Here is a 16,331-nt window from a genome sequence, read left to right as displayed (position 1 = left end):
GTTAGTTTCATTCCAAATCCTGGTGGACCAGAGCCAGGTAATCAGAATGGTGCAGGTAGCTGCAGTGGCATTTCAAGCTGAAAACAAATGAACTTGCCTGTGTTTGGGGTCCCATGAAGATTAGGTTGGGAATTGTGCATGTATAGCATGGATTTTGTAGTGTGAAATTTACTACTATTGAATTGTCTTTTAGCAACTGCTGCACTACAGTTTAGTGGCCACTAGGAGGGGTTTGTATGTTGTAGGTTAAACCAATGACGGGTCCAGATCAGTTTAACAGGAGAGACCAGGGTTAGAATTAAACATTATTAGACCATAGAACAATCAACAAATAATACCATTTAATTAAACTTAGAAATATAAATAAGGTGACATATTTGCAACTACCTACTATGATCTGCACTGTAAACCAGCACAACTGAATTTAAAGTATGGTCAATTATACATATTAATAAGAAATGACAAAATTATAGTAGTCTGTAATTATATACTATAATTATAGTTTTGAAAAAAAAATTCTTTACTTTGTACAAAATCCACTACTGTTTTTGATAGATAGATAGATCTTAGAGATAGATATAGATAGATAGAGATCTTTCTTTGCATATCCTTGTGATGTTAGTAAGCTGGGGACAGAGATGACACAGCGCCTCTGGAGCACAAATGGTCAAGGGCCTTGCTCAAGGGCCCAAGAGTGGCAGCTTGGTGATACTCTGGCTTGAACCCTGATTTTATGATTAGTAACCATGTACCTTACCCACTTACCACTTTCCAAGCAAACATTCAACAAATGACACGCTGATTTTCCAGTTTTTAACATTTCTTAAAAACATTCATTTTGAATCACGTGTAAAATCCGGCCAATAGGCAAGTCGTGGCGTCATTGACTGCAGCGGCGCGTAAACCAGGAAGCTACAAAATGGGTGAGCAATGGTAGCGACATTAGCTTTTGAAAAAGGAGAAGGTAAGCGCTGCAGGAAGTATGGCCGATTGACGCAGCTCCCGCCATACCCCGGGTGGAATGAGCCTTGACTCCAAAAAGAGTGAGGAAGACCAGAGGACTCATAACATGAAGAAATGGCATCTACAAATCATCTGCTAAGCCAGAAAACATTTCCTATGAGGGCCATAGCAGACCAACAGCTGCTCCGACTCCCTCCAAAACTACAGGTCATGAGGGAGCCGCAGGCACCTTAGGCACATACCCCGATTTAGGGTAGAGACAAAAGGGCTGGCCATGCCAGGTGCAGATTCCAGGAAAGACAGGGGCCAAGAAAAGAGCCTGTAGGTCCCCGAATCTCCCAAGGGAGGAAATTGCCAGAAGTAAGGCGGTCTGTACCGACAGATACCTAAGAGCCACCTCGGCCAAAGGCTCGAAGGGAGGGCTCAGATAGAGCCGCCAGCACAATGGCTAAGTCCCACAAAGACACTCTTTTTTAGGGGAACTAGCTTTTCAACGCTGGTCTCTGACCCTCCCAGAGCGGCGGAGCAATGCCCTGCAGCTGTTGGGGCCTCCTGAGAGGCAGCAGGTGGGAGGCTACACTCTGAGGCACATCTTGTAAGAAAGTTAACAGCCTGGCCTCCCCATCTGCCCGGTAGTCTGATCGTGTAACCAGCCTCTCGAGGCTGGCTTCTGACCCTCTCAGAACAGCTGGGGAGATCCCCTGCAGCCGTGAATGCTTCCTGAGCAGGCCCGGGTCCCCGGTGCCCGGTGGAGGAAGACTGCATTTTAAGGCGCGTCTTGAGCTAACAGTCTGGCCTCCTAGTGGTGTCAAGGAGGTACAGGCACCGTATAATAAGGTGTAAACTGCGACCCCCGAAATAGGGTGTTCTGATTGTCAGGGGCGCTGAACCACTGCCTGTTTGTTCGAGGAGAGAGAGCCACCCTCAGGTTGGCTGACCCCTTCAATTTTGGGCTTCACGCTCGCCCGCTGAGCAGTCCCGTTAGAGCAGCGGGGAAGTACCACTGAAACGCCACCGTGGTCTCCACGGGAGGAGCCACTAGGGCGTTCAGAAGGAAATCCCTGTCCCTGTCAAGAATCTCTGCTTACAGGGTGAGGCACAGAAGCCTAGACCATGGTCTAAAGTCCATGGTCAGCAACTATTTGAGGTCACCTGATTTATACAATAGCAATACAATGGTGTACAATTTATTTTCCTACTTGATTTGCTTAGCTCTACTCTTGATGTGAATCTTCTCTTGTTCTCTTGCCTTGTTGAAAGATTTGTCCAAAGCTGTTGCATCTGTGGGAAATCAGTGTTCCAGGGAAAGAGGTGGTTGTTGGCCCAGTATACAATGGGTGAGTGCAGTTTTTCGAGAAATGATGCAGAGAGTGTTTTGGATATTTGGCCTATGTGGCAAAGGATGAGCACTTTTATCAGAAATCTTTGGAGAGCATGTAAAGGAGCCAGATGAGGATGAGATGAAGAAAAGCAAATGTCAAACTAACAGCTTTTTCTAGTTGCCCCATTAACACCCTTTATATTTAAGATTAAGTGAATCTAGCGAAAGACGATGGGCCATTGGTATTTTCTAAGTGATGTGATGTGATGTGATGTAATGTGATCGCAATGTGTTGGATGGGCTGGGATAGTGATAATGGCCTGAAAACACAGAAGCTATTAGCCAGTCCAAATGGCATTATCAGATACTCACATACCTGACATCATACTTTCATCAATCCTCATCCTTTCCAATGTGAAATAGATTGTTAAAACTTTAAATGGTGACCATTAAAATGATGATGGCTGTTTTGACCTCTCGTGTTGAGGGCACCATGTTAAAGGAAGTGGGTATATATTTCAAAGCATTTTGGTTCAGGTTACTATTGAACCCTGCAGGATTAGGTAAAGGATCTGCTGTAGCCTTGCTGTGAAGCTACAGATGCATTTTCTTAGATGAACTTGTTTTTATGTCGAGTTAACAGATGGGGATGTGCTTGGGATCACAGGTCACAGATTTTTAATCAAAGACACTCCACAACTCTGATTAGTGGGCTGACTTTAAACAGTCACATCACCGACATCACACAGTTTATAAAAGACAGGAATATATGTATAAAGTATTAAATTGAATTAGCTTTAACAGTGTATTGCATTGATTATCATAGAAGACTACAGATCAAATATAAAATACACACAAATGTTGAACTATTGTGCTCATATTTACAATTATGCTAATTGTGCTAATCATGTGCATGCATATCTCTAGAAAATAATATTAATTGCAGTCTGTACATTACAGGTTTGTGTGTGAAGGTTTAAAAAAAAAAGTGTTGTTTAACAGTCTTTTTGTTATGGGGAAAATTCTGTTCATGTAAGGGTTGAGGTTGCAGGATTGTCTGCTGGAGGGAAACAGTGTGAGCAGGTTGTGCAAAATATTTCAACTGTTCTACTTGGTGCCATTTTTTGTTAAGAAGATTGGAGAACCTGAAGGAAAATCATGCTGACACAGAAAAGTATGCCCAGACAGTAACCTTCCATGGCCACCACTGCACCCTATATTATCTAATGATCATCCAATGGGTCAAATATACTGTAACAGACTACACATTAATTTGAATTCCAATCAAAAATCAGTTCTATTTGGCTTTATTGCTGATTTTACATAAACTATAGAGTAGATACAAATATACACTGTGGATATTCCTAAATGAAGTAGAGTTTGTTGCTTCTTATTTTACTTTAATTTAAATAGATGCACAGAACAGAAATATAATTATATGCTTTATGCATATTTTTTTTTTTAGGTTTTTGACAAAGCTCGCAAACTGACCTTTCTAAAATATATTTAAATCGACTAGTTTTTTTTAATGGTGGCAGTTTCTTAGGATTAATGTGGTCAGTTGTAGCCAATGGCCAATCATAGATATTTGACACACCTTGTTTTATATATATATATATATATATATATATATATATAGAGAGAGAGAGAGAGAGAGAGAGAGAGAGAGAGAGAGAGAGAGAGAAAAAGAAAAAGAGAGAGAGAGAATATTAAAAAAAAATTAAAAATTAGGACATTTATCAATATATATACAGTGAGGAAAATAAGTATTTGAACACCCTGCTATTTTGCAAGTTCTCCCACTTAGAAATCATGGAGAAATTGTCATCGTAGGTGCATGTCCACTGTGAGAGACCTAATCTAAAAAAAAACCTCCAGAAATCACAATATATGATTTTTAAACTATTCATTTGTATAATACAGCTGCAAATAAGTATTTGCTATAATTCTGACCCTCAAAGACCTGTTAGTCTGCCTTTAAAATGTCCACCTCCACTACATTTATTATCCTAAATTAGATGCACCTGTTTGAGGTCGTTAGCTGCATAAAGACACCTGTCCACCCCATACAATCAGTGAGAATCCAACTACTAACATGGCCAAGACCAAAGAGCTGTCCAAAGACACTAGAGACAAAATTGTTCACCTCCACAAGGCTGGAAAGGGCTACGGGGAAATTGCCAAGCAGCTTGGTGAAAAAAGGTCCTCTGTTGGAGCAATCATGGAAGAATTTAAACATGACTGTCAATCTCCCTCAGACTGGGGCTCCATGCAAGATCTCACCTCGTGGGGTCTAAATGATCCTAAGGAAGGTGAGAAATCAGCCCAGAACTACACAGGAGGAGCTGGTCAATGACCTGAAAAAATCCTTTCTGGATTTTTTTTTTAGATTATGTCTCTCACAGTGGACATGCACCTACGATGACAATTTCCGACCCCTCCATGATTTCTAAGTGGGAGAACTTGCAAAATAGCAGGGTGTTCAAATACTTATTTTCCTCACTGTATAATATATATATAAAATATATTTATTAATTTTTTTTGTAGCCCTTTAAGGGCACCTGATGTTTTGTAACTGCATACTTAAAAAAAGATTCTTTATATTACTTCTGTTTTACCCTTGAAATCTTTTCTTATCATTTTCCTTATATTTTTTTCTAAACTAATCATTTGTTTTTCCACTCCTAGACACATCTTGATATCCTCTGTTCCTCTTCTGGTCCATCTCCGTTCCACCTTTCAGTTCCTCCCTTGTGCTTGCTGTATCATTTCTAATTCAATTAAACAGGCAATATTGAATATTGTCGGTTTGACGAGCAAACAGAAACCCTATTCGTCTTCCCTAGGCTTCATTTTACACCAGGGTCCACAGTAATATTAAAGTCAGCTCCATATAAGCAATTTGTTTCTGCCAGAGCCACTCAACTGATGTCTTTATCTCCCAACAGACCCAGGAGTCACTCAACCCCAATAACCTTGAGTACTGGATGGAGGATATCTACACGCCGGGCTATGATTCTCTGCTCAAGCGCAAAGAGGCAGAGTTTCGGAGGGCCAAAGTTTGCAAGATTGGTGCTCTGATTGCTGCAGCGGCCTGCACTGTGATATTGGTTATCGTTGTGCCCATTTGCACTATGAAGTCATGAGGATTTCTTCTATGTTGCCAATAAACACGAGACGTCTTGTTTTGCTGATGTAGGGTTCGTTTTTGGTGCCTAGATTAAGCCCAATTGTGAATTTGATAGAACATTTTAATGGCAGGCGCACATTTACTCATCTTTTTGGCTTAATCCAGGTGCAAGCAACTGGTTTCAGAGTCTAACTACAGATTCTAGGAACTGGTTTTAGAGTCTAATCTACAGAAACACAATTCCTTACTGAGGATTAACTTTTGATGTTTGTTCTTTTTATTTCTAGTAGAAACATTTATTTGTTAACATAGACTTTTATGGAATATAGATAATGTTTTCTTGTTTTATAGCTAGTATGTAACATACAATACTAAAATATTTAAATTCTGAGATCTTTATGTTGTTGCAATAGAAACTACATGGAAGGAAGCGTAGTATATTTTTTATTTTACTATGATTCTATGAAAATTATTTTTCAACGAATTTGCAGACAGAATGTGACTCTGTACAGCAAGGTTTATCTTTTTTGACAAATCAGGAATGTTTTATTGGGTTTGTGCAATGTTTTTTTTTCCTAAGTGACAGTTATAGTTATAGTTATAGATATTATAGATGACTAGATTACTATATATTCAACACAACCATTTCTGAAGAAGTGAATGTATGAAGGGCCATTGTATGTATTCATTGTATGAGGATTCTAAAATGATTCCTCTCTTGAGGTTTACTTTGTTATTTACTTAGTTCTCTGTACTTGCTATTACAGTTCAATTCAGCAATCATTTGGATACTGGAACAGTGGTGGGTCTTTTGCTAAACATTCTTGGTCCTATGATTTTATGAGCAGGCTTTACATAAAGCTCCTCCATATATTCTTAGCAACCCAATTATTTTACTTTTGAATTTGGACTCTACACAAAATGTAATTTATTTGAATTTTTTTTTTTTCCAAATGGCAAGTCTCATATCTAATTATGTTTTTATGCTGTCTTCACCTGTTTACTATATGTCCTTTTTTCCCCCACTTGCAAGGTCATAATTATGTTGTTTTTTTTTTTTTTTCAGTGCATTGGTTTTGGTATTTTTGCATATTTCTAACATTTAGCCCTATTCTTCAAACCTGGTTTCTGACTTAAGGTTAAACCTCAGTATTCATATTCTTCTCATGCACCTAATGGCAGCATTTATAAGAAAATAAAAATGAATTAGAATTGTCCTAAGTGCTAAAATGTATGAAATACCTATTAAAAATAATTACGTTCATTTATGCGTATAATGTACTCTGCATGGTAATATGATTTACATAATGCCAGTGTACATTCGTATTTTGTTACAGGGAAAGTGAGCAGTGAGCAGCAAGTTGGTCAACCTTGAAATGATTATATAATGAAATTGTATAGTTTGTAACAATTGTGAAGTTACATGTACAGTACATCTATGGGACTTATCTGTGCCATCTGTGCCAGCTCAACCACTAAATAGTAAGGCAGGCTTTCTACTTAACTAGCCACTTAGATAGGCTGCAATAGCACAAAGTGTTACCTCTTTTCGTGCAACTCATATCCCAAGCCATATATTTGACCCTTAGAATGGAATTACAATAATATTTATTTATGTCTATTTTTGCTGGGATGTAACAGAATCCATCCATTACTCTTCATAGAGGCCTTAGGACCACTGAATGCAAACTGCCAGCTACATCTTATTTTTAAATGTAAATAAACAATTATAAAATTATAAATGAATTATAAATTATAAACAATAAACTGATTGGCACAAATCATGTTTGGCTAATTTAGTTTGAAATCCAGATTAATATTATGTATTAATTAAAGATTTTATCAAAAACAAAACATCATCAAAAAACTTAACTGCTGCTGAAATGTACAATATTGTTGAGAGAGTTGTTTTTTTTGTTTTTTTTCGTGCTGATTCATGTTTTATGCTTTGTAACATATCAGTGCGGTTTACATTGAGATAGAGAAGTATTTCATGGAAAACAAAGATTTGCAGTGAAAAATGGACATTGTTTTAAGTACATTTCTGTCAGTAATTTAACCCTACTACTTGTGGCACATAGCCAACTGCTTTTGATTTTCTTACTTTGAATGTAGCTTGAATGGGTCATACCCAGACACATTGAAGGTTTGGTTTAGTGAAAAGTTGATTTGCACAATTTTCCCATCCTTTTAAATGTAGTCGATTGACCTATATGTTAGCAAATTCTGGTTTGACACATTTTCCATAAAACACATGCCTAATCAAATTAAGCTATAATAATATAATAAACATACCGGTTATTCCTTTTTTTTCTACAACAAGGTGCAAGAATAACACGAGGAAAGCATCGATGAAAAATATTTTGGGTAAGATTAATTTCCATTAATAGTTAGCTATGTTAATCGTGTAGGTGCAAGTCTAATTTAACAAAGGCAATGCCAGACTCTGACCATGTTGGCAAATCGACTACATCTTAAGTAATTTGTAAATGATGAAATAGATTTTTCGTCAAACTTTCCTTTAATAAACAAACTGCAAGTTGATGGTTGATACTCTGTCGGGTGACTCTGCCTTCACCATGGGAACTGTGAGCTCTCGTACACTGTAAGACCCTGTATATAAACTTCAGGTTCAAAGTGGATAATGTAAAACAGGTGTAACTGGAATAATATCCTAATAAAACTCATTGTTCTGACTGTTCAAAGACTTTCTGCCTGATCCCTTGAATGTGGTTATGCATCGGTTAAGTGGCAATAACAATTATAGCAATGCTTTAAAGAATCCAGAATATTACATGAGAAAATCACATTTGTACACTCAGAATTACATTATGTGAAAGTGAGGCAGGAATTAAGCCCCGCCCTCTTTACAATCATATGTCATATAGCCCTGAAAAAAAACTTGTTTTCTGACACAAATATGAATGCAATGTGCTATTATGTCATATGTTACATAACTGACCTGCAGCATTTGTAGGTTCCCTTTAAAACATAAAACCACATTACAGCATATAAATTATTTCAAGAATGATTTTTAAAAATTGTGATATTTTTTCGTTTTGAAAAACCCGATATCTAATTTTCCAAATAAAGACAAAAACTAGTATCAGCAATACAAAGAATATTGTGGATATCTATTACATACATACAGATAGCTATCAATAGCTGTGTCTTTTCAAAAAATTACTGCGGTATTCTGAAAAAACTATTTATATTGTATGTATCATTCTTGTATTACCATTTGCTGTTTGTGTACTTTTGCATTATAAATTCTGGTGGTAATAATTTAGTCATGTAAAAATGTGTAATTAATTCTTTTCCTATTTTTTTCTAAACTGACATCATTAAGTGACATTAAATGTAGAACCTTTCGAAGATTGGCCTGGAATTAGTCAGTAACAACTACATTTGAGGAAAAAACAATTATATTCACCTTTACAATTGCATAAAATCTTTCATAAACACATAAAAGTAAGTAAGAACATCACAGCTACATCGTTTATCAAAGTGAGTGTTTTTTGGTTTTCTAATGGTTTTCTAATTTGATATTCTAATTTTCCCAGAGCCAGAGGAATTGGTTACTGTGGGAGAACTGACTTGGCTCCTTGAAAATTGCAGTGTCAAAAAGAGCAGCTGGGGAGTGAAGTCGCAAAGCAAGTTATCCTTCTGGAGCTGCTCTTTCTGAACTAATGCACCACATGACATGATGAACACTACAAAAAAGAAAGCTTTCGCTGCACTTTTTTATTGCAGTTCTTTTGGCAGAAAGGGCCTGTTCATATTTTACTGTTTACATTACTTTTTCACGTTTAATTTTGTATATTATTATTAGTGAAGGGTTGTACTGTGCAGTTGACTGAAATCAGAATCCTATAGAAAAGCTGCTACATGATTGATATTATTGACATTAAATATGGTGAAGACATGCACAGTAAGTGCAGGCTTCATTGTGGAAGCAGCATATGAAATAGCAAATATACCCAGGGCCAAACTTACATTTATAAAGAACAACCTATTTATTTTTATCAAATCAAATTTTATTTGTCACATACACATACATACAGAGTACAACATGCAGTGAAATGCTTTATCACAACATTATCAGTGTAAAGCTGCTTTGAGACAATGTTCAAAAGCGCTATACAAATATAAATGAATTGAATTAAATTCAAATAGGGCAAAACCCCCAAATTTGGAAGAAGGCAAAGGTATGCATAGCCAGAGATTAACCTAACAACGACTTCACAATAGACAACGACAAACTGGAAGTTAAATATTGGTGCTGATTAAGTGACCAATAGAAAATAAGTTGGATGATTCTATAATGATCATTATAGAAACTTGCAACTTGTGTGGCAAGACTTTTGAACATTAGAGTTAAAATCACTTTGTATTGAATGAATCTTGATTATACAGTAGGGTTGACATGGGTACCTTCACTGTGTGAGGTACATATAAATCTACCTCGATATGCTGCATTCATTCTTACAGCAGGCATGAACATGGCTAGACAATGCAGGCAAAGGAGTTAACGAATGTAGAGTTCAAACAATGAATTTTTGACTTATTGAGAGGTTGTGAGTTTGAATCCCACACCACCAAGCTGCCTCTCCTTCAGCAAAACCCTTAACCCTTAACTGCTAAGTAAAAAAATTAGATAATTGTAAGTTTCTCTGGAAAGGACAAATGCCATAAAATGAGCTGATCTTAGACTCAGATGTATACAGCTTTCATGATCATTGTTAGACTGAAATTAGTGTGATATTGTGTGATATTTGTTTTAGTGACAAAACGGGGTGAAGGACACATTAAACGCAAATAAAATCATTATTTTGACAACACAGTAGTCTGAATGCAAAGCCAGTATCCTTGGATACTTCATCTTCTATGTCCATATTTATAACCTTTAGACAAGTAACGCAGAAACTATTTCAGGCTGAGCAGTTGAAGTTTAAGGAATCTTGTCCTGTACCAAAACATGTAAATCTTCAATGTAAATCTGGATAATAGCCCTGAATCTTAACCATTGAGCTACCATGCCCTATAATGACTGTCAGCATTATGTATGTCTCCCCCCACTTGTGTTGTACTGTATAAAGCCCTATTGGCTGCTGACAGGTTTATTACATGCTAAAGCACAGATCAATTTTTTGTGCACATTGGAAGGCGTTATGTGCACACGCTTGCAGTTTTGTGACAGGGTTATTTCTTTTTTTAATTAGCAATCCAGCAATACTTCTGGCCTTTAAATATACATGATATATTTTAGTTTTATATGAGGTGACCTTTAGATGCGGTTGGCACCAATTTGGCAAGCGGTAGAGAGATTAGAAGGTGCTACATAGGCAGTGCTGAATGTTGTGCATATGTTATTCATCCCTGCCAGACATATCTCTGCCTTCACACAGGGGGAAGCAAAAACTTTATCTGATTACTTTTATTTCAATTACCACTGGGAAGCTTTTAAAGGTTGGACTTTACATTGGGTAACTCCATTGCCTGCATGGGTTAGCAGTGTTCATGTTCATTAACATCTACCTCACACATTTAACCTTTCATCATCCTGTCAACACATACTGTATGATCAAGATATTATTTCTCACAGGCAAGGCTCTAGTCTAAACCACTGCTGTATGGTTAACTATCATTGAGACCATGCACTTAATTCACTACATCTTTACCCAGCCCACAAAAGGCAAAAGAAGCTTGAGAGCACTTACTTACACTCAAATAAGGACAGCATCCTTGACAACAGCAGACTTCACCTTGGAGTTAAGAACACTGGCTGCAGGTGGTGGCGGAATTGAGCCAGTTTTAATCAGCATTTTTCTTTGCTGAATCTGCCTGAAGAGATTTTCATCACCCTGTGAATTCTGTCATTTACTTGCCAATTTATCTCAATAAACTATTCAGTGAGAGAAGAATGTTTGCTCCTATCCACAAATTGAAAAGGAACATATTTAAATCTTGAGCCTATAACAAATCAGCAACTCCATTTTAAGAGCTGGAGCATCTTAGAAAAATCTGGAGAAGTGTTTCTTCTGAAAAGATTACACTGCCTCACAGAGTCAAATCAGCTACCAGAAAAGGCCAAGAACAAGTGATGTTTTACAATGGGAGTTAAAGGTACCATATCATCCACTCATATATACAAACTTTGTTTTTGAAAACCCACAACACTCAAATCCCTTGGTCAGAATGGAAAATTATAGTTTGATCAAATGTCATGAACCCAATTTCATATTTCTGACACCATCAACATAGCAGCAACCTCTATAAAAACCTCCAAATAATACTGCAAACTGAAATTCTTGCAGGCTATTCAGAATATTGAGAGGTCGCCACTCAGCCTAAGGCATGTGCTTTCCTTCCTAACTAATCTTATGACTGTGCTATTGATCTACTGTCTAACACCGCCCCCTTTAGCTATCACACTTAACAGATATCCCCAGAAGAGAAATGGATATGCCATATGAAGTACAGTATATATCAGGGTCTCTCAAACAATGCTACATTAGTTCAACTACATTAGATCACTAGATTCAGACAGATTTGTCTTAGCCAATACATGACTGAAGAGCCCATAAGACTGAGACAGCCTCAATCAGATTTCTGCTTAATATAATTTTTCAACTGCCCTCTGTTTCCTTTAACTGAAATCAACCACTATATTTACAAATATAAACTGAATGAAAAATAATATTAATCATACAGTATGTAATTATGTCCATGAAGATTTGTTATGCAGATTCATCATCAGATACATAGCCAATATTGAAATGTACACCGATTTGAAAAAAGACAACATCTAAGTTAAAAATGAAAGTCCTGCAGAGAAAAAAAATCAGTGGAAAATAGATTGTTTTTGATGGTATTATACACATTCCCAAGGTACACTATTAGTGAGTGGGTGGGGGTACTCAAACAGCTAAATACGCTCTCAGAATAGAAACGAGTATAGCACAACCCATTTTAAATTGTGCTTTCAAGAGTATCCTCAAGTAGTATTTTTCTACTACAAAGGGGCAACATCCTCAGATTTTAAGCATTTATTTATTCAACTTCCATAACCTTTTTTCCCTCTTTATGGTCTCAGTCATAAAGAGCCAATCCCAGTAAAAAAGATATGATAGACACACAAGTGTAATGTACTTGGTAAAGACTTGGTATTTTTATATTTACAATACACCCTTATCAAGAGCAAATTACAATTGAGAGTGGGAGCTTGGTGATCCTGGGATCTGAATTCCAATCCTAAATTCAACATCTTAACCAGACAGTAATATAATCTCAGGACTGAACCAGGGAACCTAAAGCAGTTAGAAATAAGTATTATTTGCTATGATACAGTGGGTTTAAATCTCAGGCAGCTTTAAGCTATTTGTTTTCCACCAATCCTTCTTTTCAAATATTGTGTTTTTAGCCTTTTTCCCTTATCCTAGACCATTGGTTTTTGCCCTAGTTTCCTCTAGCAGCCTGGTTTACCGCCTGTGATTTTTTTTTCTGGTTTCTTCTACTTTTTCTTTGGCTGATTTATGAGTATGGATTGCCATTCAGTCTGTGTGTCAACTGCATGACTCATGCTGGAAAAATGAAGATAATTGGAATTTACTTAATAATAAGTTTTTGATTCAGAGCTTGCATCTTATTCTACCTGAACGTCAGTGAAATTGTTACATAAAACTCCTGTTTTCTTCATAAAAACCGTTTGCTCCAACTCTGCTTTGAACACCCTCCCTAATCACATCTGACATTTATTTTGGCACTAGTAAACAACAAAGTGGCAGGTTAACATTAATTTTATATGTACATGTGTGATTGGAATGTGCAAACTGATGCAATTACACATGAAACAAAAGCAACAGCAATGCAAATGACATCCTCAAAGTGTGCAAGAAGGGTAGAGTTGTTTATATTCTTGGTTGAGATGACCTGATCCACTATTAGTCTGTCTACCAAGCAATGATTGTATATAATGTTTATCCAAAGTACAAATATGGAGACTTCTGTCTCTATAATTCATGAGTAAGTTAATGACCAAAAGTCTTGCTTGAAGCAATCAGCTCTCTGTTAATGTTGTCGCATTACAATAGATCACAATACAACATGTTCAGCAGGCACAACTAATCAACAGCTTCTGTAATGATAGCCTGAAAAATATCAGCATGCACATTTCAATAGTTTGATTTGCTGTGATCCCAAATTTGTGAGAGAAATTCCTGGAGACAAAAGAGACAGGGCTGTGTCTAATGAAATGACCTACCTAGTCACCCAAGCTTGAAAGGTATGGTTCAACAGTAAAATAAAATGTACACTCTTTTCCACTTAAATGTAGTCAATCAGCCAAGACATGGAGCTAACAAGTAACGAAAATCTATCTCACCCAAAGTTCATAAAGTTCTGGAACATCAGCAGAGCATGTCTTTGCAGCAGTTAGAGCTCTGAAGACAGGAAAAATTTACTGGAATCTGGGAAAACTCATTGAGTTTTTCGCCTTCGGTTATACTTTTAACTGACTGTTATTTCTTTCTTTTTACTTTGTACTCTTTCCTAAGTTATCTGAAGACTCCATCCTTTGCAGCATGCAAACCAGACTTCACCAGATTACCTAAGATGCACAAGGTCTCAGGCAAGAAAACAATTAAATGATCAATATCATGAAAGGGGAGAAGGAGAAGTCTTTTTTTGGTTTAGCTTAAAACAAATGTTTTCCAGCCTGGACTCTACACATAAAACTAGCACAAGAACCAGCCATGCTTCTTTCAAACAAGCATGGTTTCAAACTCTCTTTCGCTCTGTTTTACTTTTACCTTTATCCCTTAGAAGCAATTTTCTAGACAGCCCCATGGAGTATATGGAAGGTATTAACTCAAAATTCTAGTAACCGCACTATGGGGCTGTTACACTTCAATTACATACATTTTTGGCATTTGGCAGACATCCTTATCCAGAGTGACTTACAATTAAGGCTTGCTCAAGGGCCAAGTTGGAGCTTTGTGGTGCTGGGATTTGAACTCACAATCAAAGTCCAACACACATTGATCAGGTTTTGAAAAGCTATTTGCTGTAGTGAAGTGGACATAATCCTATAGTATTCAGCTTGTAAAATTCTATTATTGATTAAAGTGTCCATCATCATTATCAAAACCAAGAAGAGCTCTTGTATGCTCAGTTCAGGCAACAAAATAAAAAACATTTTGAAATATCTACTACATGATTTTAGGTAATTTTACTGAACAGAACAGAACTAACAGAATTATTTAGTAATTGCCACCAGTGTAACTGCCAACAGTGATGAGTTGAATAAAGGACAATGATGCTTGTGAGTATGTTTTACTTCAGTTGATAAGAAACACATTTTCTTTTAACAATTTTGCCTGTGTACATGTTTAAATATGAATTTTAAAGGGTTCTTTTACATCTGGGGTTAAATTAGATATAAAAGGCTAGAACTTTGATTCTGAATAAATATATTTCAGTTTAGTTAAATCTGTTAAACTTCATTTCATGACATGCCACTAAAATGTTTTGTTTTATGTTTACTTCCAAATATAGTTGCTAGTTATTTAATTATGGCACAATAAACCAAAGAAAGAAGCTCATTAGTAACATTTCAAAGCTGGGTGTGACCAAGGCAGTGTTTAAAAAAAAATGTATAGTAATAACATTACAGTTAAGTTACTTTCACATTCAATATAGTTTTGTACCAAACAGGTTGTGAGGTAAATGTTTTATGATTTTATTTGACAATGCACAATGTGTGACACTTTTGGTATTATAATGCATAGTAAAGAAAATATCTCTCTCAACCTCAATTACACTCAATTGACTTCTGTACCTTAATGACAGATGTGCAGGTATTTTCTCCAGAGTGAGTGAGTCACAGATGTGAATACATCAAATGTGAATACATTCATCAGCCCAACAATTTCCTCTTTTAGGATTTATATTTTCGCTTAACTACCTGAAAGTGCCTTAATTGAAAGCACTTATTTGGTAGGGCTGCAAATAGAGCTTTAAGCCATTTCGTTTCATGATGTTCTCATCTTTTGCAAAAGCTGGAACCTCATTGCTGCAATGTTGTGTCATTAAAGGGCTTTAGTATAATACATTTGGAAGATAAATCCAAATGTTTATACAGTTATTCACCTGTTTTTTAACTAGGATGCATTCCTATAATCCCTGCTGTTCAAAATAATGGTCTATTTAGATTTTGGGTTAGGTTAACGGTTAGTAAATAAGCCACATGCAAATTACATAATATACTGTAAAATGTATTGTAGTGCTGTCAGGGTTCGGACCACGAACTGGAAGCGGGAGTAGCTCTATCATGTTCCAGAGGCCGTGTGACGCCCACGACAGGGTTCAGAGGCCGTGCGCCGCCCATGGCGGAGTCCAGAGGCCGAGCAACGTCTTGGGCTATGGTCAGAGGCCGACCGACGCCCTCGACGGGGATCGGGAGCTGAGCGACCCTGGGGTATGACGGTGCCCTTGACAGACTTCAGGAGCACAGTGGCACCCTCGATGGGGATCCAAGGTGCCATGGCGACTATGAAGGAACTCAGGAAGCCGGTAAAGCCCGTGGCAGGACTCTGGGGCATTAGGGCGTCCTCTATGGGTGTCCGAGGTACTGTAGTGCCCTCTGCAGGTGTTTGAGGTACGACATCGTTCTGAGAGGAAACTCTAATCACATTGTCGCCCTTAGCACTTCTAGAGGAGCCTTTAAGCATAACAACGCTTACAGCGGAATCGTGAAGCTTGACGGTGCTTTCTGCGGAGTCTTGTCTGCCGTGTTGTCATTCTTGGAGAGACCTAGGTCCGCCATGATGGCTTCTGAGAGATCCTGGATTGCGCCGGCAGAGGGGACTTGAAGCGTGACTGTGCTTTCAGAGGGGCTTGAGAGAGTGACGTAGCCTC

At 37.4% G+C, this 16,331-nt stretch overlaps 1 protein-coding gene across 1 annotated transcript in view; it reads left to right on the top strand.

The window, feature by feature from the left end:
- The window catches only part of minar1 (membrane integral NOTCH2 associated receptor 1), a 32,174-nt gene extending 24,065 nt beyond the window's left edge, over positions 1-8,109 (top strand). Inside the window, exon 4 of the mRNA XM_046857630.1 lies at positions 5,233-8,109. Within this exon, the coding sequence (XP_046713586.1) occupies positions 5,233-5,430 (198 nt within the window). The 3' untranslated portion in view covers positions 5,431-8,109. The remainder of the gene's footprint in view (positions 1-5,232) is intronic.
- Positions 8,110-16,331: the final 8,222 nt, after the last annotated feature.

This window comes from Silurus meridionalis, chromosome 9 (assembly GCF_014805685.1).
Source record: "Silurus meridionalis isolate SWU-2019-XX chromosome 9, ASM1480568v1, whole genome shotgun sequence".
Lineage (NCBI taxonomy): Eukaryota > Metazoa > Chordata > Actinopteri > Siluriformes > Siluridae > Silurus > Silurus meridionalis.
The sequence above is the reverse complement of the archived record's forward strand: the minus strand, read 5'-3'. Positions and strand labels throughout refer to the sequence as shown.